This window comes from Pongo abelii, chromosome 2, assembly GCF_028885655.2.
Source record: "Pongo abelii isolate AG06213 chromosome 2, NHGRI_mPonAbe1-v2.0_pri, whole genome shotgun sequence".
In the NCBI taxonomy this organism is placed as follows: Eukaryota; Metazoa; Chordata; class Mammalia; order Primates; family Hominidae; genus Pongo; species Pongo abelii.
In genome coordinates this window covers 5,218,146-5,244,380 of record NC_085928.1, presented here as the reverse complement: position 1 = coordinate 5,244,380, position 26,235 = coordinate 5,218,146, and the positions used below count along the sequence as shown (strand labels likewise).

Below are 26,235 nucleotides of genomic sequence, written 5' to 3'. Positions count from 1 at the left end.
TGATTCCGTTAGTGTATGTTTATTACTCTTTGTTTTCCTCATTCTTAGTGTCTTCATAGTTCACATCAGTATAGCTTACTTGTTTTGTTTCTGAAAAGCTGGAAGTTGGTGGGATCACTGCGTCAAGAAACTTTTAAAATAAACTTATTTTGGAACATTAAAAAATATATACAGGCTGGGTGCAGAGGCTCTTCCCTGTAATCCCAGCACTTTGGGAGGCTGAGGTGGAAGGATTGCTTGAGCCCAGGAGTTTGAGACCAGCCTGGGCAATATAGTGAGATCTTGTCTCCACAAAAAAAAAAAAAAAAAAAAAAAAACATTAGCTGGAAGTGGTGCTGCCCACCTGTGGTCCCAGCTGAGGCTGAGGCAGGAGGATCACTTGAACTGGGGTGGTTAAGGCTGCATGTGTCATGATCATGCCATTGTATTCCAGCCTAGATGACAGAGCAAGACCCTGTCTCAGTATATATAATATAGATTTTATACACACATACACACACACACACACACTCTCACGCACGCATGTAGAGAAAATAACAAATCTGATGTATCCCTTACTCACTTTCAAAACTTAGCTAACCACGGCAGTCCTGCTTAATCTGTGTTTTCATCCAATCCTTTCCCACTGTTTTGACACAAATCCCAGGTATCATTTGTCTGAACTATTTTGATATGTACAAGGAACTTTTAAAGAATGCTAATTTTATTTTTAAGTAGGTAAAGCATTCATGTGAGCCAAAAGTCTTGGGTGACCCCTGCCCCTGTATCCCCATTTCTTTTCCTCAGAGGTTTCTTATGATCAATCTTTATCTATTCGAAGAATCAGTTGGTTTCCCCTTACCCTGTTGTTCATGACCTTTCCTTTCTTCCACATCTCTGAAGGAGAGGAAAAACCATCGGTAGCTAAGGAGGCTATCACAAACTCCAAAGGAACTTTTTTCGTTTGGAAAATCTTTTCCTTCTCTCAGATGATTGATCCTCCTGGAGAATATTCCTCCCCCACTCCCATCACCTTCTCGACTAATCTGTTACAAGTTCAAATTCTTCTATACTGCACTCTCAATGTGGAGTCCATCTTTGGGCTTCAAAGAATGATTACTGGGCAGATAAGTCCCCATCAGTCCCTGGTGATAGCAAAATAAAGCCTTGTGAAAAACTTCTTACGTTGCCCCTCTCTGATGTTTTCAAATTCCTTAGGCTTACATGCATTCCCTTCTTTCCTAGATTGTTTTCTCTGCTTTGCATCCAGATACTATGCCCTGGTTTGGAGCCTGGTAACTAGAAGGGCCCAGATACCTATGTCCTCTTTCTTAAGACTTTTTTCTGTTGTAAACCAGCTAGAGAAGGTTGGCTGGATTGGCATTGAGGTGGCTGGAGTAAGAGCCAAGATGAAGAACACTTTGGGCCTTGATTGGAGCCCTGCTTTACTTCCTTCCCTCTCCCCATGTACCCACATAGGTAGATATATGCATACACTCACCACCTTCTGGGGAGGGGGTGGGGGAGGGGGGGTTGGCTGGCTGCTGTCAGCTGTTAGCACTTTCAATCAGAGGAGGAACCTTGTTGTAGGCAGTTCACAAGCACTGCAAATCTCTGTTTTGCCCTCCTTGCTGGCCATACTGACTCTAGTTACCTTACTTTTGATTAATTCTTGGCTTTGAAGTTAAAACATGGAGGGCTTTTATCAAAACTCTGAAATTTTAGTTCAGATTTTTTTACAGCTGCCATTAATTGTGAGTATCCTGGGCACTCACACTTCCCAATAGGGTTCTGAGTACCTGCCTAGCTTTTTGAGGATGGAGTACAGGGGAATATAGAGAAGTATGTGCCACTAAGGCTGCTTGGTATGGTGTGCACATATATTTAAACTAAGATTGGTGTTTGTCCCTATAGCAGGGCTGGAGTTCTGTATCTTCCACTTCCTGCTTTGTCTTCACTAGTGTTAAGTACTTGTGAGATAGAATTTTTGTTAGAATCATCAGTCATTTTTGTTGAAATAGGTTGAAGTACAAATTTTGATCATAGAAACTCGTTTGTTTATAGATCAGATTGGCTTATTTCCTCTCTAATGAATCTAATGAACATACACATGTATACATTCTAATCCACAAAATTAGAGACGTATAAAGGAAAAGTTTATAATTTTATCTTTCTTAACCACTGTCCTTGATGTGAACAGCTAAATCTTTCCACTCATATAACATATACAGATTTCTTCACCTTTTTTTTTTTTTAAACGGAGTCTCGCTCTTGTCACCCAGGCTGGAGTGCAATGGTGTGATCTCAGCTCACTGCAACCTCTCCCTCCTGGGTTCCAGCAATTCTCCTACCTCAGCCTCCCAAGTAGCTGAGATTACAGGCATCCACCACCATGCCCGGCTAATTTTTGTATTTTTAGTAGAGGCAGGGTTTCACCATGTTGGCCAGGCTGGTCTCGAACTCCTGACCTCAGGTGATCCACCCGCCTCGGCTTCCCAAAGTGCTGAGATTACAGGCGTGAGCCACCGTGCCTGGCCTCTTCACCTTTAAAATAATCTTACTCTATTATTCTGAAGGATATTTTCCCCCAATTAATATATCATGGACTTCTCTCCATCCAGGTCATTATAAGTAATATAATAGCTGCATAATGTGACATAATAACAGATGTCTCACACTCCATTCAAGTACTTTCCTATTGCTGGACATTCAGGTTGTTTCGTATATGTGTGTGTGCGTGCGCCATCACAAGCAATGCTGTCATAAATTTGCCCGCACCCTTACAGACTGGTGCATTTATTTCTGTGCCCACCTTTCCAAGGGGTGCTGCAGCCTGTGTTGGTCCTAAAGGTGGTCCTTTGTTTGTAGGTCAATGTGCGAAATGGAATGAGCTTGCATGACTGCCTTATGAAAGCACTCAAGGTGAGGGGCCTGCAACCAGAGTGCTGTGCAGTGTTCAGACTTCTCCACGAACACAAAGGGTAAGAGCTCAAAAGTCAGTTGACTTCTTCAGACTAGTAAGAATCTTCTAGCTTCAAATAGCTATGTTTGTATTAAATTGTACTAGCTTCCTATAGAATATTGTATATTTCTATACCTTTCTTTATAAGGAGATAATTCAGAAAAATAGGTATTAAGAAATTGAAATTATTGCTTGGACATTCTCTTGAAAAGTTAAATACACGTTAAGCTGGGCATGATGCCTAATACCTGTAATTTTTTTTTGAGATGGAGTCTCGCTCTGTCGCCCAGGCTGGAGTGCAGTGGCGCGATCTCGGCTCACTGCAAGCTCTGCCTCCCAGGTTCACGCCATTCTCCTGCCTCAGCCTCCGGAGTAGCTGGGACTACAGGCGCCCACCACCGCGCCTGGCTAATTTTTTGTATTTTTAATAGAGACGGGGTTTCACCGTGTTAGCCAGGATGGTAATACCTGTAATTTTAACACTTTGGGAAACTGAGGCAAGAGGGTTGCTTGAGGCCAAGATTTCAAGAACAGCCTGGGCACATAGTGAAGGCTCATCTCTACAAAAGATTTTTAAAAATTAGCTAGGCATGGTGGTGCGACCCTGTAGTCCTAGCTGTTCGAAAGGCTGAGGTGAGAATATTGCATGAGCCCAGGGGCTTGAGGCTGCAGTGAGTCATGATTGTGCCACTGGACTCCAGCCTGGGCTGGAGCAAGATCCTGTCTATTAAAAAAAGCCAAAAAACAAAAAAACAAAAACAAACACATGTTAGGCATTGATAATGTTTCCATGGATGGAAACAGTGATGTTAGATGCTGTGTTTTTTGAGACAAAGATTTTTCTTCGTGTTTACTCTAATGCATTATATAGACTGGGCACTCAGAAAGTGCATTATTATATATAAAGAATGCTGTCCTCGGGAGATTGACTTTTCTTGTTCACTAATTTTTTTTTTATTCAGTTAAATGCGTAGTAATCCCTACTGTTTGATAGATTGTTTAAAGATGCAGAAGCATTTCTGCTTCAGGGAAGATTCATGGTTTATCCTATTCCTACTGGTGGTGGCAAGATAGAGGCATCCCCTCAAAGGCTAGGAGTAATACCTCAAAGCAGCAGAGCTGTCCATAATTATCCATTATCCATTATTCCCTCCACCCCTAAAATATAGGGAAACCTTTAAAGGGTTCTTTTTTACCCTCTTCTTGGAAAGCGTCACTTATGTTATTCATCTTTAGCTTACATTTTTTCATGTTTCAAAGAGTTCTCCAGTTTGGGAGAATAGTCCAGGGAATGAATCTACTCAAAGGGGTAAGTGTAATTCTCAATTTAGGAGGCGTTTGTTGAAGTGCAAATCTTTGAAGCAGATGTTAACTTTTGCTGAAGGTAACCCAGGTTGGGTCCCTAAGCCAATCCATAGTGTTCCTTAAGGACTAGAGAGATTCTGAGACAGGGAGGGCTTGGTCTACTCTCATCCAAGGCTGCACTGGTTTGGAGCTACTCTGGAGTCTCTAGGACAGACAGCAGATTGTCACTAGGATCAGTCTGCAGATGATGAGAAAATAAGGCTTGTCCTCCTCTTTATAAGGGCAAAGTAGTCCTTTGGAGTTATAGGAAGTTTTCCAGGTGCTGTATAGGTAATTATATTAAGGAATGTATTATTTACTGTTGGATAGTGAGAAAAATGGCTTGACTAGGCTTCTGGTAGATAATGGAGAGGCTTGAATGGTGCTATACATGTTATTTTCTCTTTACCTGAGAATATTCTTCCTTTGGAAAATGGGCCAGATTAACTGGATAAAACATAAGAAAGGAATTGGCATTAATTTTTACTTATGTATCTATTTTTTGTCTTATTTATACTGTAGGCACAGAAAGTGTGGTTTCAGAGTAGATTTTAAGACAGTTAAGTTTCTCATTGACTTATAGACCCTACAACTACAGATTTGAGTCTTATTAATTAATAGAAGAGTACATTTTTCATTTGTGGTTCCTTTCTATTTATCTAGATTGAAATAGGCTACTGAAGACTAAATTTTGTACTGCAGCAATATTTATAATCCATTTTACAGGATTTGGGGATTTTTGTAAGATGTTAGTGTTACAAATTCCAATTTAATGTATATTGACTTTATCGTGAGATTGTTATATTATCATTGTTTAAAGAAAACTTTATTCTGGCCAGACATGGTGGTTCACGCCTGTAATCCCAGCACTTTGGGAGGCTGAGGCAGGAGGACCGCTTGAGGCCAGGGATTCAAGACCAGCCTGGGCAACACAGCAAGACTCTGTCTCTACCAAAAAACATTTTTTTAAGTAAATAAAGAGAAAACTTTATTCTAAGAACATGGGCTTTGGAGTTCAACAGACCTAGATTCCAACATAGGCCCTTTAACTTGCTGTGTGGCCTTGAGCAAATTACCTTCTTAGAGTCCCAGTTTTCTTATTTTTCAGATAGAAATAATACCTACTTCATAGGTTTGTTGTATGAATTAAATAAATTATTGTTGTATGAATTAAATAAATTATTGTTGTATGGATTAAATAAAGTTGTGTTTATATGGCATGTGATAAATGGTAGCTGTTGTTATTTCTGTTGAACTTTGAACTTGTTTAAACATTTCCCTTTCATGTTTTTTTTTAATCCTTTCTAGTAAAAAAGCACGCTTAGATTGGAATACTGATGCTGCGTCTTTGATTGGAGAAGAACTTCAAGTAGATTTCCTGGATCATGTTCCGCTCACAACACACAACTTTGTAAGTTGTAGATCTCTTCTCTTTCTGGCATGTTGAGGGCTTTGCCAGGCATAACAGAAATTTCTCAGGTAATATGCATATATATATATATATATATAGTTGGATTGTTTAAAGTTCTTTATGCTATTGTTTACAGTAAGGCAATTTAGATTTCATTAGTCAGAGATAGACTGTAATTTGTGATTATGAATTCTGTACATGTTGGAAGTATGATTCATTTTGTAAAAACTTTTTTGGAGGCCAAGAAGGAAATGATGTTGTCTGTTGTCATCTTTATTTATTCAGCATAATTTACACCTGTGTTCTTGTTGTAGGCTCGGAAGACGTTCCTGAAGCTTGCCTTCTGTGACATCTGTCAGAAGTTCCTGCTCAATGGATTTCGATGTCAGACTTGTGGCTACAAATTTCATGAGCACTGTAGCACCAAAGTACCTACTATGTGTGTGGACTGGAGTAACATCAGACAACTCTTGTAAGGCATTGTTCTTTTTCTCAAGAAATATAGGGATGAGGAGTATGAATACTTTAAAGGGTATTTGTTGTAGATTTTGACAGGTCTGGATTCTAGACTCATTTAATGAATTGTGATCCAGAAACTACTTTTAGAAACAGTGATAATTCTGAAACTAGCTAGGTTTGGTGGCATTAATACTCCAGAATGAGCAAGTAGGAGTAGGACTTGTTATCTGTCAAATTGAGATTGACATACTGTGACTGTGATTCAGTAAGGAAAAGAGCAAAAGGATATGAAAACAAGATTTTTTGCTTTTCTCTCTTAATAGTATCATCTAGGGTTGCTAGTAGACACTGCTCTGTATTTTGTTGAATATGCTGAATGAGCCTTTGACATTGAGAAGGAGCAGAAAGCACGGTTGATGCTATTTTCTTCACTTCAAACTGGAGAAAACTTAGTTGTTTGGACTTAAAATTGTTTGAATATAAAATCTTGAAAGATTCTTGTTTCTTTCAGGAGACAATATATTTCATATAGATAAAATTTTATTAAAGAATTTAAAGTTTATATTAAAAGTACGTGGTCCAAACTGCCTTTTAAAAACTGTAACTAGGGATATGAAAAGTTTACTAACTTTTGTCCTTTTTTTGACAGTACTAGAGAAACCAAGGGAGTGTTATTATTAGACCATGATGAAAACGTTTTTGCTTTCATGGTCACTTATGTATTGATTTTGTGATGAGAGCTTGAGTAGCACAAATAGCACAAGCTTTTAATCCCCCACCTTTTTTTTTTTTTTTTTTTGGAGACGAGTCTCTTTCTGTCATTAGGCTAGAGTACAGTGGCGTGATCTTGGCTCACTGCAACCTCTGCCTGCCAGGTTCAAGTGATTCTCCTGTCTCAGCCTCCCGAGTAGCTCAGACTACAGGCACACACCACCACACCCAGCTAATTTTTGTAGTTTAGTAGAGATGAGGTTTCACCATCTTGGCCAGGATGGTCTTGATCTCTTGACCTCATGATCTGCCCACCTCGGCCTCCCAAAGTGCTGGAATTACAGGCGTGAGCCACCACGCCCAGCCTTTTTTTTTTTTTTTTTTTTTTTAAGACAGGGTCTTGCTCTGTCTCCCACAGTGGAGTGCCGTGGCATGATCACAGCTCACTGTAGCCTCGACCTCTCGGGTTCAAGTAATCCTCCTACCTCAGGCTCCTGAGTAGCTGGGACTACAAGTGTATGCCACCATGCCTAGCTAATTTTTATATTTTTTCTAGAGATGGGGTTTCAGCATGTTGCCCAGGCTGGTCTCAAACTCCTGAGCTCAAGCAGTCTGTCTGCCGTGGCCTTCCAAAGTGTTGTGGTTACAGGTGTGAGCCACCACATCTGGTGGCACAAGCTTTTGAGTCTAACAGACATATGTCAGAATCTCAGTGTTGTCATTAACCATAACCACATCTGAGTTTTCGTTCATGCATCTGAATAAAGGGATATTACCTTCCTTGCATTGTTCTTATGAGGCTTGCTGACATAACCTGTGAAATTACTAAGCACAAGTGCCCACCTCATGGAAAGAAGGTGCCTAATTACTCACTTTTCTGTGATTTATTCCTCCTGTTTTAGTCTTTTATCTATGTATTTTCAAGATGGAATGTTTCCGGAGAAGCTCTATGTGACATAGTTTGTGAAATGTTATACTGTAGTTTGAAAAACATTATTTTGATATAGCTAGACATAGGACCAGTATTTCCTAGAAATGCACACTGGGCCGGGCGCGGTAGCTCACGCCTGTAATCCCAGCACTTTGGGAGGCCGAGGCAGGTGAATCACCTGAGGTCAGGGGTTCGAGACCAGCCTGGCCAACATGGTGAAACCCCATCTCTACTAAAAATACAAAAATTGGGGGAGGGGGATAGCATTAGGAGATACACCTAATGTTAAATGAGAAGTTACTGGGTGCAGCACACCAACATGGCACGTGTATACCTATGTAACAAACCTGCATGTTGTGCACATGTACCCTAAAACTTAAAGTATAATAAAAAAAAAATGAAAATTAGCTGGGCATGGTGGTGTGTGCCTGTAATCCCAGCTACTTGGGAGGCTGAGGCAGGAGAACCCGGGAGGTGGAGGTTGCAGTGAGCCGAGATTATGCCTCTGCACTCCAGCCTGGGCGACAGAGTAAGACTCCATCTTAAGAAAAAGAAAAACCACACAGGAGCCTGTATGTTTATTGGCAGGTCAGTATTATTCACATTCAATAATCATTCAAATCCAGTTATTTGGAATATTGTTCCCTTTATTCTAGGTAATGTAAAACAGTTGAGGAAAATGTGACTGGGAAAAGTTCAGTTTTAGTAGCTCTGAGTTTGCAAAAGCAAGGCATGCTGATTGTCTCTGTAAGATTACTGCAAGCCTAAAAACCAGTCTTTCCCTGCTTTTGTTTAGATTGTTTCCAAATTCCACTATTGGTGATAGTGGAGTCCCAGCACTACCTTCTTTGACTATGCGTCGTATGCGAGAGTCTGTTTCCAGGATGCCTGTTAGGTAATTTTTTACCTATAGCTTTTCTTTTAGAAAGTTATTGGGGGTGGTGGGGTTGGAAGCTTGAAGACAAAAAATAAGTCTCTTCGCATTCCCTCCTCTCTATGTGGAAACCCCTTGCTGCTTCTGTGGAACTTGATACTGGTGGTACAGCAAAATGTAGAAATTTCTCTTTATGGACCTGTAGGTCTTACATTCTGGAAAGTGACTTTGACTGTAGCTTCTTCTGTTATCATAGCATATTCCTTAATAGGTCATTACATTTTAAAGAGCTTGAGATTCTGCTTTCCTCAGTATGTACTGAGTTCAACCTCGATGGAAAGGGTCCCAAAACTTAATACAGTGATTCGATAAAAATAAAACCCTTAACTTTGAAATGCATGTTGTGGCCGATGCATTTGCTAAAACCATGTATTTAAATAGACTAGTGTCTTTAAAGAACATTTAATTAGATTTTCAGCATAAATATTGTTTCTAGTGTGTCTCTGAGTTTGCATATAACTTGTCTTTACTCTGTTTTCCAGCTTTATAATCAGTTTTGTTGAGTTCACGTGTTGCTCAGTGTTACACACATGAATTTGAAACCTAAAGTAAAATCTACATCCAAAATATCTTACTTTAGGCCAGGCCTGGGATCACAACTGTAATCCCAGCACTTTGGGAGGCCGAGGCAGATGGACCACTTGAGGTCAGGAGTTCCAGACTGGCCTGGCCAACATGGTGAAACCCCATCTCTACTAAAAATACAAAAAACTGGGTGCGTGTGGTGATATGTGCCTTTTGGCCCAGCTACTTGGGAGGCTGAAGCAGGAGAATCTTGAACGTGGTAGGCAGTGAGCTGAGATGGCACCACTGCACTCCAGCCTGGGTGACAGAGCAAGACTCTGTCTCCAAAAAAAAAATATTATGTATATATATATACACACACACACATACACACACACACATATATATAATATGTAATCAGATAATGTTTAATGTGAAAATACTATGGAAATATTAAAGGCAGCATATCTTAGAATAAGGAATTTGCATATGTCTGGATATTTATTTCTGTATGGCTCTTATTTTTCTTGATAATTCCAAAAGTAGTTACCTCTGAAGATTAGAAGAAACCAGGCCTCTGAAGCCATAAACAGAGGATTATGTGGGAAGGCATTTTTTCAAGACAATAGAACAATTTCCCTTAGAAAAGCTGGCCTTTTTCCCTTTAATTCATACGTGGGTGTTAACCTGAATCTGAACAAACCTCAGACTAATCTTTAGAGCAAATAATGAAAACGTTATACCTCTTAATGCATGTTCCAGTTTGGTTGGTGGGGAGGTGGTGGTGGCTGGAAGAGGCCAGTGGTTAATTTCACATTTAGGTATTTCCATCTAAAAACTGAATTCCCATTTATTTACTTTGTTTGCTGATTGTAGCAGGAAAGGACAAACAGAGGGTAAAATCCTTGCCTTTTTGCAGACATGCTCAGCACGTCTACTCATCTGTTTAAATAAATTCTCAAATTTAGTCTCTAAATTAAAGTGGGCATGTGCCAACTAGCTTAATAGGTGGTAGTGTGGTTGTCAAATGTTAATCTGTTCTTTCCTGGAGATGTTGTAAAAATTTGGAGTATTCAGGTGGTGCTTTATTTAAAAAAAGAAAACTTATAATGCACTCTCCTTTTCATTGAATTCCCAATACATATATTATTTCCTGTTCCAAATTTTGTATGCAAAAGCACCTAGACTTAAGATAATTTTTAGATGTCACATATTTGAAAGAATCAAACATTTTGTCAAAGGTTGTACAGGTAGAGTTTGCCCTTAAGCATCTTACTTTGTCAAATATGTACTTGAAAGACTTCACCAGTATGAAAGCCTAAATGCCAATCATGGAATTTTCTTTTTCCTCCTAGTTCTCAGCACAGATATTCTACACCTCACGCCTTCACCTTTAACACCTCCAGTCCCTCATCTGAAGGTTCCCTCTCCCAGAGGCAGAGGTCGACGTCCACACCTAATGTCCACATGGTCAGCACTACCCTGCCTGTGGACAGCAGGATGATTGAGGTAAAGGGCCCCTTGGGGGTGGTAATGTCAGTCAATTAATGGGGTGAGATTGATATTTATTTCAGAGTTTTGGGTTTCAAATCTGATCAAGGAATGTTGCAACACTTTCTCAGGTCTCTGGACTTTTACAGTTTATTTTATATCCATAATATCTTCAGACTTGCTGAATAGTCTGGTTAGTATATCATTCAACTGGAGAACTAAAACTTCCTGAAAAAATGTTAACATTTGAACTCTTCCCATTATCAGATTTGAATAGGCTATTAATGAACGAGTGTCTAAGATATTTAAAGAGCAGTTTAATTTTGGTGTGGGACAGAAAATAACAGTGATGGAGAACTACAGATTCTCTGGAAGACTTTTGTGATTTTATTTAGAAATAAAAGGGTGGAGTCCTAGGACTTTTAATAAGCAGGTATTTAGGGAGATGTCAAAGTGCCCAAAGCTAGTGTTTTTGAACTGCTTTTTCTTTTCTTGGCTTTTTGGTTATGTCCTATTGGTTTAATTTGCTTTCTGCTTCATCTTTAATAACAACTGAATACACTTAAATACTTCCTTTGTTCTTTATTCTTCTTTATTTCTCATTGCTTTGGACTAGAATAACAACCTGAGTGCTTCTCCCAGGGCGTGGTCCAGACGATTTTGTTTGAGGGGAAGAGTAGGTATTTTTCTTCATGCCTTTGCTTTCTTGTAATTAACAGGATTGCTAAAACTGTCAGACAGCAGACTACCAAAAATGAAATAGTTGTTAAGTTAAATTTATATTTCTTGTCACTTGTTTCCATGTTTTCTTTTTCTTTCTTTCTTTTTAAAATTTTTTTTTGGCAGTAGAGTATATAGAAGTAAAAAAAAAGTTGTATATGGTATTGATGATAGGTGAAATGAATTTCTGAAGTTAGGCCAGGCATGACGGTGTATGCCTGTTGTCCCGGCTACTCCAGAGGCTAAGGCAGGAGGATCACTGGAGCCCAGAAGTTCTAGGCTGTAGGGAGCTACAGTTGTGCCTGTGAATAGCCATTGCACTCCAACTGGGGCAACATAGTAAGAATCCACCTTAAAAACAAACAAAAAATCTCAAGTTAGATTTTGAGGCCAAGGGGCATTAAAAAGTTTTTTTTTTTAAGTCCAACCAAAGACTAATGTTAGACTTACTTAGTTGGTGCTCACAGCATTGGTATTCTGTTTATATATTAGTAACCAAATGTGTTTTTGGTTGATAAACCCTGGAATAAATATTCTTTATTGAAAGCTTATCAGAGACAACTATGCTCTCTCTCATCATGTAGACACCTGCTGCCTTAGGCACAGTTTATCTCATTCAGACCTCAAATCACTTTCAGCATAATTGTCCTGCCACTATTGTGAGGAGGTCATGTATAAGCTATAAATTTTATTATTTTGACTTTATCATTATGATTAGTCCTGATAATACAATAATATACCAGTTACTGCTACTTCTATTAAATGGTTTGTTCCTGTATGAACACTGTAATACTTACAGGGAACAGTAAAGGTCAGAATTGGCTGGGCGGGAAGATCACTTGTGACCAGGAGTTTGAGACCTGCCTGGGCTGTATGTAGCAAAACCCCACCTCTACAAAAAAAAAAAATAAATAAAAATTAGCTGGGCTTGGTGGTGTGCACCTGCAGTCCTAGTTACTCAGGAGGCTCTGGCAGGAGGATTACTTGAGCCCAGGAGTTTGAGGTTGTAGTGAGCTGTGTATGATTGTGTCAAGTAAGAATTTTTGAGTTTTCATTATAAAAGAATTAGCACAATTGTTGTGCCTAATCATTTTTTACTTTAGAAGCAGGGTAAATTTTGATTCCTGTTAATTTAATCACATATAAGTCAGCATTTTTAAAGTAGACTAATTGTTGCTTTATTTATTTAAATTATTTGTAGGTCTCAAATTATTTATAGTTCTCTAGAGTATTTAGACTCCAGGAACAATAGGAAAATTCTTTCTAGAATAAATTGATCCAACTATAGAAATTAGCACAGAATAAAATATGGGATATTTAATGGATACAGGGAAGAAAATTACCATAACAATAAGGAAAATATTGTACTACATAGGAATATAATTGTGGTTGATAAAAATAAATTGTGCTTTGCTTTAAAAACAGAACAGATTACTTGGATAATGAAACTACAGCTGCCGATTACTATTGAAATCCACATTATTTTTTGCCAGTGTTTTGCCCACCTGGCAGTTATCCTGCTGTACTTAAAAACACACAGATTCTTGGGCTTCCCACATTCCCCTCCAAAACATGCTCAGTCAATCCTGGGTCGGGGATTAGGGGTGGATCTTCATTCTTCTTTCCAGAGTCAGAATCACTCTCTAGGTAATTCTGAAGACTAGCTAGTTTTGGGAACCAGAACTAGGCTTTCTTGTTAAATTCCGAATTATGTTTTGGGAGCAGGGGAACAGCTTGGTTTGATTCTTTTTATCTAATTATATAATTAGATATATATAATTAGATATATAATTTTATCTTTTTATATAATTGAGTGGGAGCATTCTACTAATAGTTGTGCGGAACAAGTATCTTGTCTATACTGTAGTTACACAAAGAGAATAGTAGGACTTCCCCCAAAAAAATGTCCTTTTTGAGTATATGGGGGCCAAGTGGTTTTGAATTATTCTATTATACTGTTCTATTCCAAGCGATGAATTTTAGATTGGGGTTTAGGTCTCATGGAGGCCTCTGTGATTTAAACTATTTTCCAAACAGTTTCTAATAAATTCTAAAGACAGCCTTTGCCTTCTCCCATGAGTAGAATGTAACCGATTTCCAAATTTACCCATAAGGCAGTGTTTTGTGGTGAAAGAGCTGAGGGCTGAGATTCATGTATGATGATTTCTCGTTCTATTTCTGCCACCTACTGGTTCTGCCAAGTGACCCTGCCAAGTCTCTCTACCTGTTCAGATGTGTTTTCTTATATGTAAAATGTAGGTTTTGAACTTGGATTTGTGGTCTTTCTAGCTTTCTGTGATTTTAGGCTTGGATAAAGTATGTAGGCTGCTTACCTTTTTCAAATCCAACTTCTAGTCACTTTAGCCTAACTCCTCGTGGAGTAAGAGTGAGCTTCCCCCAGAATCCACCTCCCCACCTTGCCTTTTTAAAAGAGTTTTGAGCCTCAGTGAAACAAGAATCCCAATCTTTGGAAGGGTCTCAGCTGAGAGTAACTTTGCTAGCTTCCCTTGAAAAAGAGTGTTTGTTGTGTACATTGCTTTCTTTTGAGAAAAAGAATGTGGTTTTCATTATATATGAAAAACTAATACCAGGCTTGGCACAGTGGCTCACGCCTGTAATCCCAGCACTTTGGGAGGCTGAGGCGGGAGGATCACCTGAGGTCAGGAGTTCAAGACGAGCCTGGCCAACATGGCGAAGCCCTGTCTCTACTAAAAATGCAAAAATTAGCTGGGTGTGCTGGTGCACACCTGTAATCTCAGCTACTCGGGAGACTGAGGCAGGAGAATTGCTTGAACCTGGGAGGTGGAATATTAAATCCTTCTAATATTTAATGAAAAATCAGCCTTGGAGGTACTGGCCACTGATATTTGCTGAATTTAATCAAGGAATGTTAATTAGAATATGTTTAGGATTTCTATGGTTTTTAGAGGTTTTATAATCTATTTTGTTCTTGCACATCCTCCTCCTCTCTTTTCCCTCCCCCAGAGAAAATCTTTTATGTGTAGGAGTTGACCAGCTTTCCTTTTCTGTTTCAGGATGCAATTCGAAGTCACAGCGAATCAGGTACTTTTCCATAGTCATTTAGCCAACAATAATGGGCTTTTTTTCTTTATGCGGTGTATCTTCTGTTGGCTTATCCTTGTGTGGATTCTGTTTGTCTTGTCTATTAAGCCTCACCTTCAGCCCTGTCCAGTAGCCCCAACAATCTGAGCCCAACAGGCTGGTCACAGCCGAAAACCCCCGTGCCAGCACAAAGAGAGCGGGCACCAGTATCTGGGACCCAGGAGAAAAACAAAATTGTGAGTATAGACAACAGTACCTCCTGCCAGTTAGGGTTCAGTAAGAAAAACTTCGTTGGAAATTAGAGTACTTTTAACTTATTTTGGGAGAGGATTCTAATAAAATACATTTAATGAAGGAGATGATAAATGTCACTGTCATTTTTGGCACACTTGCATCAGACAGTTTGCCAGTGCTATAACTAAAATGGCATTTCTCAAAAGACAAAAATTGGAAGACAAAAAAAGTATGGTTAATATGTTTATCTTTAAAAGATATGGAAACAGATGACATGGGTTGATCCTTTGATGCCCTCATTATCAGAAGATTATTACCATTGCATGGAGTATAATAATGATTTCTACTTGTTTCAGAGGCCTCGTGGACAGAGAGATTCAAGCTATTACTGGGAAATAGAAGCCAGTGAAGTGATGCTGTCCACTCGGATTGGGTCAGGCTCTTTTGGAACTGTTTATAAGGGTAAATGGCACGGTAAGCTTGGGGCCCTCCCTTTACTTACTGCAGGGCTTTGGTGTGAAGTCAAGTTTCAGCCCAGGGGGCCAGGAGGAGGAGAGGACTGAGTGCTCCTGGGCTTACAGCAGTACTTTCCCTTAGATACTTGATGATACCTGAAGATTGAACTTAATTCTTTTTAGACTAAGTTCTTATAAAGCTCCCAGGATAATTCGAAATTAGTGAATAAGACTTGAGCCCTATAATCAAATGTCAGGAGTACTTCTCCTTTAAACTGATTAAATACAGTCTGCACATGGGTCATGCTTGGAAGCTCCTTAAGTGAGTGAGTCTGCTGCTATGGAGGGAGCATGGGTTCTAGAAACTTTAAGCTGGAAAGGACCTTAGAGATTGAAATGGGGGCTGATTTGCCCATGCCCATGCAGTTAGGCATAGGAAAGCCGGAAATCTCCTGAAATAACTTCTCTTTGTCCTGCCCTAGGATTAGTTGTGGGTGTCCCTGTCAAACAGGGAAGGTATAGACTTAATTCTTGAATCTATGTGGAATATTAGTGTTCTTATTTTAATGGAAACACTTTGTCACTTGGAAGAAAGGTACTATTTAACTTATGTAGTTACAGCTTGTGTATTTTGGCAACACTGAACATTTTGGCAACATATTTAGCATTTCTCTGTTAGGTTTTTAATGCCTCTGGCTTTAGGACTTAGGGAAATAATAGGTATTTCCTTGAAAATGCTGCATGTTCCCAAAAAGTCATCTCTTCTAAATTCAGATTGCAATAAAGCAAAAATCACAGAGTCCCTCGGTGTCTATACTTCTACTTTGGATGACACTGGAATTATCTTTAGAGATAAATGTGCAAAGACTGAGAGAAGTTAAAAGTATCGAATGGAGTATTAAAATTCAAGGTACTGAAAATATCAAACACCTCCAGTTCTGAGTACTTGGTGTGTTTTGTTTTGTTTTGTTTTGTTTTGAGATAGATTATTGCTCTGTTGCCCAGGCTGGAAGTACAGTGGCACAATCACAGCTCACTGCAGCCTCCAACTCTTGGGCTCAAACAGTCCTCCTTCCTAAGCCTCCCAAGTAGCTGGGACCACAGGTGAATGCCCAGCTAATTTGTTTTACTTTTTGTAGAGACAAGGTCTCACTATGTTGCCCAGGCTGGTCTCCAACTCCTGGACTCAAGCAGTCCTCTTGGGTCTCTCAAAATGCTGGGATTACAGGCATGAGCCACTGTGCCCGGCCTTACCATGTGCTCATTAATGCATGGTTTTTACCACTTGTAATTAATCATCTGACCAATTTCTAGTTCCTTAAGAGGATTGGCACCTGACTGAACATTTGTAAAGTACATGCGGAATGATTCCTTTTCCTTTGAAAATTGCATCTGGCTGGGCAGGGTGGCTCATGTCTGTAATCCCAGCACTTTGGGAGGCTGAGGCAGGCAGATCACTTGAGCCTAGGAGTTCAAGAACAGCTTGGGCAACATCGTGCAACCTCATCTCTACCAAAAATTAGGTAGATGTGATGGCACTCGCCTGTAGTCCCAGCTACTCGGAAGGCTGAGGCAGGAAGATTGCTTGAGCTCAGGAGGTGAATGTTGTAGTGAGCTGAATACAGTGAGTACACACTACTGTACTCCAGCCTGGGTGAAAGGGCAAGACCCTGTCTCAGGAAAAAAAAAAAAAAGAAAATTGCATCTAGTATGTACTACTGGGCTGCCTCTTGGGTCCCAGAGAAATGATACTGTTGTAGAATATTTATTTATATGTATTTAGAGACAAGATCTGGCTCTGTTGCCCAGGCTGGAGTAGTGGCACAATCTTGGCTTACTGCAGTCTCTGCCTCCTGGGCTCAAGCTAGCCATCCTCCTGCCTCAGCCTCCCAAGTAGCTGGGACTACAGGCACATGCCACCACACCCGGCTAATTTTTGTATTTTTTGTAGAGATGGGATTTCACCATGTTTCCCAGACTGGTCTCGAAACCATGAGCTCAAGCGATCCGCCTGCCTCGGCCTCCCAAACTACTGGGATTGCAGGTGTGAGCCACTGTGCTCAGCCAGTTGCAGAATATTTTAGATGGCATAAATATCTCCAGGATTCCTTAGGAAAGAAGAACACAAGCACTTTGTGGGATAGAGCGCTTATTTGTGTCTGAGATAACAAGGCTGCTAGTAACTGTAGGAGGCAGAGCAATGGATATTGCATTTATTGCTTCTGTTAGCATTAGATCATTTTTATATCACATTTTAAAAGCCCCAGCTAAAAGCCAGCGGATGAAGTTTAAGTTGTACCCAAGTTTAATTTTCCTCTGGTTGAGCACTTTCATTTGGGGATTCATAATTTTTCAAGGCATTGGTACGTGGTACTGCTTCTGAGCTTTGTCTTCTCTCAATAGGGTGAGCTTTCAAACTATGATAAAGATTATTTGTTACAGTGTTACTTCCATAAAGACTGCTATTAGAACGTAGCTAACTTGTTTTTAAGATTCTAGGTTTTTTAGGCCGGGCGCGGTGGCTCACGCCTGTAATCCCAGCACTTTGGGAGGCCGAGGTGGGTGGATCACGAGGTCAAGAGATCGAGACCATCCTGGCTAACACGGTGAAACCCCGTCTCTACTAAAAATACAAAAAATTAGCCGGGCGTGGGGGTGGGCGCCTGTAGTGCCAGCTACTCGGGAGGCTGAGGCAGGAGAATGGCGTGAACCCGGGAGGCAGAGCTTGCAGTGAGCCAAGGTCGTGCCACTGCACTTCAGCCTGGGTGACAGAGCGAGACTCCATCTCAAAAAAAAAAAGATTCTAGGTTTTTTAAGTCAGAAAGTCTCAAAAGTCAGAGGAGTGAGGAGCAGTGGACTTTTATGCCATGCTTTCAGAAAGCAAGCCCTGGTCTATGAATGAAGAAGAAAAATGAGTGGTCCAGGAAACATAATTTCTAGATTGTTTTGTGCAATACTTTTTCCCCCCCATATTCTAGTTCCTGTATACAGTATATCTGTTCAGTATCTTAAAAATTACAACTGTTTTCTTGATTTTGATCGAAGATTTTTTTAACTCAGCCCACTCACTTGTGGAAGTAAAGCAGAAAGGGTCTCAAAGCAACTCAGAGGCCTCAGGTGCATGATCTAAAACTCAACATATTTATTTAAAGCAGCATCTGTCAGGCCCAAAGCTCACAACCTCCTTCTGAGCATTAAATTTGGCATCAAGGCTGGGTGCGGTGGCTCATGCCTGTAATCCCAGCACTTTGGGAGGCCAAGGCAGGCAGATCATTTGAGGTCAGGAGTTCAAGACCAGCCTGACCGACATGGTGAAACCCTGTCTCTACTAAAAATATAAAAATTAGCCGGGTGTGATGGCGTGCGCCTGTAATCCCAGCTACTTAGGAGGCTAAGGCAGGGAATTGCTTGAACCCAGGGGGCGAGGTTGCAGTGAGCCAAGATCACGCCACAGCACTCCAGCCTGGGTGACAGAACGAGACTCCATCTCAAAAAAAAAGAAAAGAAAAATTCTTGCTCTAGGCCAGGTGTGGTGGTTCACACCTGTAATCCCTAGCACTTTGGGAGGCTGAGGTGGGAGGATCACTTTAGCCCAGGAGATCGAGACCAGCCTGGACAACATAGTGAGACCCTGTCTCTACAAAAAACACAGTTAGCTAAACATGGTGCTGTGTGTCTGTTGTCCCTGCTACTCGAGAAACTGAGGCAGGAGGATCACTTGAGCCTGGGAGATAGAGGCTGCAGTGAGCCATGATAACACCACTGCACTCCAGCCTGGGCAACAGAACAAGACCCTGTGTCCAAAAAAAAAAAGAAACTTAAGGAGTTTATATTCTAGTGGAGACAGTAAACAAGAAAAGTAGAATATATAGTGTGCTGTAATTGCTAAGGAGAAAAATGGAGGAAAGGAGATATGGAGTGGCAGTCCCAGTTCAATGTTTTTAGTAGGTTGGTCAGGGAGGAATCTGCCAAGAAAGTGGCATTTGCATGGAGGGTGAGGGTGGGTGGTGCAGATATCTAGGGAAGCAGCAACATCAGGTACAAAGTGGACCACTCACCTGGCCTGTTCAGAGAACTCAAGGAGATCTTATGGCTTCATTTAGAGTGAGTGAGAGGTATACTAATAGGATTGAGGTCCAGTGGTAGGGTGTTTTAGGGTCCTGTAAAGACTATCATTTGGGTTAAATGGGATCTGGGGTTGTAGGAGACCTTTAGGAGGTTTGGCAAGCCTTTGTTTGAAAATGAGTGTGATGAGAGAGCTCATTATCTGTCTGAGAGCCCATTCTATCTCCAGGTAGTTCCTACTAGTAGAAAATAGTTTGATTGGGTGCAGTGGCCCACATCTACAACCCCAACACTTTAGGAGGCTGAGGCGGGAGAATCACTTGAAATCAGGAGTTTGAGACCAGCCTGGGCAACATGAGACCCTTGTCTCTACAAAAAATTTTAAAAATTAGCTGGGCGTGGTGGTGCACACCTGTATTGTAGTCCCAGTTACTTGGGAGGCTGAGGTGGGAGGATCCCTCGAGCCCAGGAATTTGAGGCTGCAGTGAGCAGTGATGGTGCTGCTGCACTCCAGCCTCGGTGACAGAGCAAGAGCCAGAGTGGGGCGAGGGAAGGGCATGGAATAGTTCTTCATTAGAGTTGAAATCCGTTTTCCTATAATGTTTGCTCATTGATCCTAGCAGACTGAATGAATCCCTTTCATGGCAGTCCTTGGATTATTTATATGTAAATGAGGGGAATGCTGCAGTATAGAACATTGCTTCTGGATTTCATAAGAAATTGCAAATAATCTGTTACCATAACTGTGTTAATGAGAGCTGGCTGGCAGATGGATCCCTATGGGCACTGTCTTTGGTTGACCCTGTTCAGTCTTCCCATCAGTGACTTAATCAGAGGTGTGATATGTATTTGCATAGTAGTGAGGATTTAGAAAAGTGAGAAGAGTTCAACTGGCTAGGATGATGGAAAAAAGAAAAGATCAGCTTTTAACAGAGATAAGTCATATTCATTGTTCCAAAAAGTAGAACTGGAGGGGTAAGATGTGGCTTAATGATAATGTGTGTGGAAATTGCTAAGGAAGTTCAGCCGACTGCAAGGTCAGAGTAAGTCACTGCGTGGGCTTGGCTCTGAATTCTGAGGTTATATTACTGATAAGGGCCAGAACAGGTGACACCAGAGGGTGGGTTCAGTGACAACTAGAGCATGCCCAGAGGAGAGCTATAAGAAAGGGAATGGACTACAAAATGAGGTCCTTGAAATAGGAAGGTCCTTAGAAGCAGTTCCCCCTGAGTGATCATCCAGCATCTCCCAAGCCACCTGCCTGAACCCCTAGCCCTGTCCTGTCCCATCCCGTTAAAGACTCTGCCCTTTTCTGGGTCCTGGAGCCTGGGTCATAGTGTTGGCCATTTTCCCAGCACTTCCACTCAGTTGACTGCCTCATTGGGTCAGTTTACCTTCACAGGATTTCTTATCTTCATCCCTTCTTTCTAAGTCCCCACAGTCAGCCATTCTGCTTGTACCTTTCCTGAGCTATTGCAGCAGATTCCTCTGTGGCCTCCCTCTTTCTCTCCTACAGGTGTCCAAATCCTACCCTAGAGTTTACTAAACACAGCTTAGGTTTCTCTCATCCCCCTCACCTCACCTTTATTTCTGATGCGCCCAGTCTGAAACATTCTCTCTCCTATTTACTAAAATCCTTCCCTTGGTTTATATCCCATTTCCTTCAGAAAACCTTTCTGTATTCTCTTTGAAAAGAGATTTACTTAGGCACCTGTAGTCCCAGCTACTTGGAAGGCTGAGGTCGGAAGATTGCTTGAGCCCAGGAGTTCGAGGCCAGCCTGGGCAACATAGTGAGGCCCCATGTCTAAAAAAGAAAAAAAAAAAAAGGAATTTACTCCCCCATCTTGGGGAACCCCTTCTGTTCCAGCACTCCTGTCTTGGCTCCAACTGTACCAGAATGGATACTTATGCAAATGATTGTTGTCCTCCTACTCAGGGCTGGTTATACACGTTTGCCATATGGTGTCCCATATGGATCCATTTTTCTAGATAGAAGGTGGCTCCAAACGTAGTGTGGATCTCTCCCATCCAGTCAACAGCACCTTCACCGGCAGCCCGTGGCAAACATGTGCAGGTTAACTGGATGAGAGCCACTTGGGAGGCTGCTGTTAAAACATGGGGACTCGTTGAAACTTTAGATGATAAAACCAGAGATCACAGGGAGACAATTTGGGCCTATCGTGAGAACCATCTCTCTACCAATTTTCTTCCCAAAAATGAAATGAGGAGGGCTGGGTGGGGTGGTTCACGCTTGTAATCCCAGCACTCCAGGAGGCCGAGGCAGGCAGATCATTTGAGGTCAGGAGTTTGAGACCAGCCTGGGCAACATGGTGAAACCCCATCTCCACCCAAAAATACAAAAATTAGTTGGGCATGGTGGAGTGTGCCTGTAATCCCAGCTACTCGGGAGGCTGAGGCAGCAGAATCGCTTGTGGAGGTTACAGTGAGCCAAGATTGTGCCACTGCATTCCAGCCTAGGTGACAGAGCGAGTCTCCATCTCAAAAAAAAAAAGGAAGGAGGAAGGCTCCAACAGAGAGGCTCCAGAAACATTTTTGAAAGTGGCTTTTGGCCAGGCACGGTGGCTCACGCCTGTAATCCCAGCACTTTGGGAGGCTGAGGTGGGAGGCCTCACAAGGTCAGGAGATCAAGACTATCCTGGCTAACACGATGAAACCCCGTCTCTAGTAAAAACACACACAAAAAATTAGCTGGACATGGTGGCGGGTGCCTGTAGTCCCAGCTACTCGGGAGGCTGAGGCAGGAGAATGGCGTGAACCTGGGAGGTGGAGCTTGCAGTGAGCCGAGATAGCGCCACTGCACTCCAGCCTGGGTGACTGAGCGAGACTCTGTCTCAAAAAAAAAAAAAAAAAAGAAAGAGAGTGGCTTTTAAATTTATAGCACTCTAAAGTGGAATGGATCCCTGGATGTGTCTAAAGTTATCTCAAGAGGCTGGTTTTACAGTGCTTGACAATCAGTTGTCAGTATTGTAGGTAGAACAGCAATTGGAGTCAGACTGGGGTTTTGATCTTGGCTGCAGCGTTCTTTGTTTTTTGGCTGTATGACCTTGGGCAAGTGACTAAACATCTCTGCTTGTTGTCTGTGAAGATAAATTATTTACGTCATAGGGCAACTGTGAGGATTAAAAGAGATAAAGTACACACAGTGCCAGGATTCAGTATTATTAGAATTACTTTTTAATGGTATTGAAGGCTTAATTTCAATATATATCTCTGAATTTTTACTAGGGACCATCTTAAGTCTCACTGAAATGTGGATTCAGAGTTCAGCCTCAATAGTTGCTAAATGGCCTGCTTCCTTACACCAGCATCCAGCCCCAGTCATTCTGTATTTGCCAGGCCATTCATATCTATGCACTGATTTCATCCCCACAGGACAAGGTTTTGACCTGTCACACATGACCTCACCTCTGTGGCTTGCCAGGGTTGGTGTGAATAGTTTAACCAAGCCTATTGAAGGCCTAACTGTAGCGATAGCAATTAACCTATGTAACTTTTTTGAGTCATTTGAATTATGTAGAAATTGGACCTGTAATCCCAGCACTTTGGGAGGCCAAGGTGGGAGGATTGCTTAAGCCCAGGAGGTCAAGGCTGCAGTGTGCCACTGCAGTCTAGCCTAGACAACAGAGTGAGACCCTGTCTCAAAAAAAAAAAAAAAAAAAAAAAATTGGAAATTTGTTGTATCTGTGTAGGTATGTGATTCTTTGGATAAATGATTCACTGTATCTTCCTCAAAACTAGGTTATTTGAAAGACTAAGATCATTCAACTGATTGCACTGACTGCCAACTAATTTTGCAGGAGATGTTGCAGTAAAGATCCTAAAGGTTGTCGACCCAACCCCAGAGCAATTCCAGGCCTTCAGGAATGAGGTGGCTGTTCTGCGGTGAGTAGAAAGCTGGCGGTCCAGTCCCTCTGGAGTGCTGGAGTGGGGAGTACAAGGACTGTAGAGTTAGTGGACTGTGCTGCGGGTTGGGACGGGCAGGCGGTTAGGACTCACTGTGGAGTTCCTGTGGTTGGATGCTCCTCCCTTGAGAGCAAAGGGATGTTTCCTTTAGTTTATGTGGTTGTCAAGCCTTTCGAAGAGCCCCTTTTTAGGAGAATACCCTCCTCTGGGCACAGTAAACTCAATAACCCAATTTCTGTCTCTGGGTTTTGGTTTGAGGTGGGCAGAAATAGGCCCTATTTTTACCTTTATTTCCCAGAACCCTCTTTATAGCTGAGTTGCCTTATTTTAGACTTCAGAACAGTCAGCTTTCAAATCTTTCAGTCACTATTTAGACTTGTAGGAATAAGTCATATAATGGAGACTTCTACAGAGGAGTCCTTGTGACGTCCACAGGGAAGGTCATGGAGTGTACATTGATGAAAGAGAATGTCCTCTCTATAAGCAAGGCCGGCACTGAACTGATGGCCCAGTGAACTAATGGTGGGCTTCTGTTTGCTCAGAATGCCACCCAGGTTATCAGCCGTGCCATGTGTTTGTTTTTGGGACTGGGGGTGGTGTTGGGACTGGGGGTGGTGTCGAGAGCACAGAACCCAGTGTCCACGGGAAAGCACAGTAGACCTCCCTGAGCACTTTCCTCCTCCCTCTCCTCTCTTCCCCTCCCCAGCAAAACACGGCATGTGAACATTCTGCTTTTCATGGGGTACATGACAAAGGACAACCTGGCAATTGTGACCCAGTGGTGCGAGGGCAGCAGCCTCTACAAACACCTGCATGTCCAGGAGACCAAGTTTCAGATGTTCCAGCTAATTGACATTGCCCGGCAGACGGCTCAGGGAATGGAGTGAGTAGATGGTCTGATGCCTCTCTGGGACCCAGGCATCAAATTTGTCCCTAAATTGGAACCAGGATCAGGAAAAGCCTTCTAGTCCATTAAGCGATTCTGTGATATCTTTGCACAAGCCTCTGGCCTGGGCTGGAGGGGCCAATTATCAGGAATGAGTTGTTCAGGTTACAGCTTGGTGGAGTGGCTCACACCTGTAATCCCAGCACTTTGGTAGGCCAAGGCCAGTGGATCACTTGAGGCCAGTAGTTCGAGACCAGCCTTGCCAATATGGCAAAACCCTGTTTCTACTAAAAATACAAGAATTAACCAGGCCTGGTGGCACATGCCTATAATCCCAGCTGCTCAGGAGCTGGGACAGGAGAATCGCTTGAACATGGAAGGCAGAGGTTGCAGTGAGCTAAGATCACGTTACTGCACTCCAGCCTGGGCTGCAGAGCGAGACTCTGTCTCAAAAAAAAAAAAAAAAAAGAGAAGTTCAGGTTCCTCCTTGGGACTGAACTTCCCCCTTGGGGCTCAGATTCGGGCTCTGCCTGCTACCCTGGCTTTATCAGAAACCTGAGAATATAGTGGGGTGCATGTACCTTCTGCTTGGACAGCTGTGGCAATGCCTTCTGCTCAGCTGAGGCATGGCTGTCCCACATGAGGGTTTAAGCAGATGTCGTTTTTGGGATAATTTTTTTATTTAATTAAAAACTTTTTCCTGGCCAGGCACAGTGGCTCATGCCCGTAATCCCAGCACTTTGGGAGGCTGAGGCAGGTGGATCACGAGGTCAGGAGTTTGAGACCAGCCTGGCCAATATGGTGAAATCCCATCTTTACTAAAAATACAAAAATTAGCTGGTTGTGGTGGCACGCGCTTATAATCCCAGCTACTCGGGAGGCTGAGGCAGAAGAATCACTTCAACCCGGGAGGGAGGCGGAGGTTGCAGTGAGCGGAGATCGTGCCATTGCACTCTAGCCTGGGCGACAGAGCCAGACTCCATCTAAAAAAACAAAAACAAAACAAAACAAAAAAACACACTTTTTTCCTTAGAGACACAGGTTCTCACTCTGTCACCTATGCTAGAGTGCAGTGGCGCAATCATAGCTCACTGCATCCTTGAACTCCTGGGCTCCAGCTATCCTCTTGGCTCAGTCTCATAGGTTGCTGGGACTGCAGGCACATGCTACCGTGCCCAGCTAATTTTCGTGTATTTTGTAGAGTCGGAGGTCTCACTGTGTTGCCCAGGCTGGTCTCAAACTGGCCTCAAGTGATCCTCCCACCTTTCCTGGCTAGCCTAGGGTAGTGCTTCTCAAACTTTTCCTCTGAAGTAGAGGAACTCCTTGTACCCCTAGACATCTGGGAGTTACTAAGCTATAGCTGTGCTTGCAAGTCCTACATAAATTCTCATACTGTCTTTAAAATTCATATGGAAGTTGCCTTCTGTGTATTTTAAGAAATGGAATGACTTTTCAGAAAAATTGAGATATAATTCATATATCATAAAATTCCCCCTTTTAAAATGTACACCTACCTCAGTGTTTTTCTGGTATTGAGTTGTGCAGCCACCACCACTGTCTAATTTTAGAACATTTCCATTATCCCGGAAAGAAACATATGCCCATTGTATTAGTCTGTTTGGGTTGCTCTAAAGGAAGACCTAAGGGTGGGTAATTTATAAAGAAAAGAGCTTTATTTGACTCGGGGTTCTACAGACTGTACAAAAAGCATGACACCAGCATCTGTGTCTGGTGAGGCCCCCAGGAAGCTTTTACTCATGGCAGAAGGCAAGGGGAGCCACATGTGACGTGGTGAGAGAAAGCAAGAGAAAGAGCATGGAGGGAGGTCCCAGACTCTTTAATAACCAGGTTTCATGTGAACTAATAGTGTGTGAACTCACTCATTACCGCAGGGAGGCACCGAGCCGTTCGTGAGGAATCCATCCCCATTGACCCAAACACCTGCCACTTAGGTCCCACCTCCAACACTGGGGATCACATTTCAACTTGAGATTTGGAGTGGACAGATATCCAAACGATATACCCATTAGCGGTCACCCAATACCTCCCACCCACTCGCAGTCTACTTTCTGTTTCTATGGATTTTGCCTCCTTTATAGTTTAATATAAATGGAATCATGTAAGATATAATATAGTCAGGTAACATATAATGATGTTTCGGT

The 26,235-nt window shown here is 42.0% G+C and overlaps 1 protein-coding gene and 1 long non-coding RNA gene across 2 annotated transcripts in view; one reads left to right on the top strand and one right to left on the bottom strand.

The window, feature by feature from the left end:
- The window catches only part of RAF1 (Raf-1 proto-oncogene, serine/threonine kinase), a gene marked incomplete at its 5' end in the record, with an annotated part of 79,909 nt that overhangs the window by 48,639 nt on the left and 5,035 nt on the right, over window positions 1-26,235 (top strand). Inside the window, 10 exon segments of the mRNA NM_001133258.1 lie at window positions 2,848-2,960; window positions 5,594-5,696; window positions 6,011-6,168; window positions 8,594-8,692; window positions 10,591-10,744; window positions 14,482-14,509; window positions 14,618-14,745; window positions 15,100-15,217; window positions 23,082-23,166; window positions 23,894-24,070. Of these exon segments, the coding sequence (NP_001126730.1) occupies window positions 2,848-2,960; window positions 5,594-5,696; window positions 6,011-6,168; window positions 8,594-8,692; window positions 10,591-10,744; window positions 14,482-14,509; window positions 14,618-14,745; window positions 15,100-15,217; window positions 23,082-23,166; window positions 23,894-24,070 (1,163 nt within the window).
- Window positions 11,163-12,683, bottom strand: LOC134760976 (uncharacterized). The gene is made up of 2 exons (XR_010139110.1): window positions 12,244-12,683; window positions 11,163-11,797 (listed from the first exon to the last, which is right to left on the bottom strand). It is a non-coding gene; the product is annotated as an uncharacterized LOC134760976 (long non-coding RNA).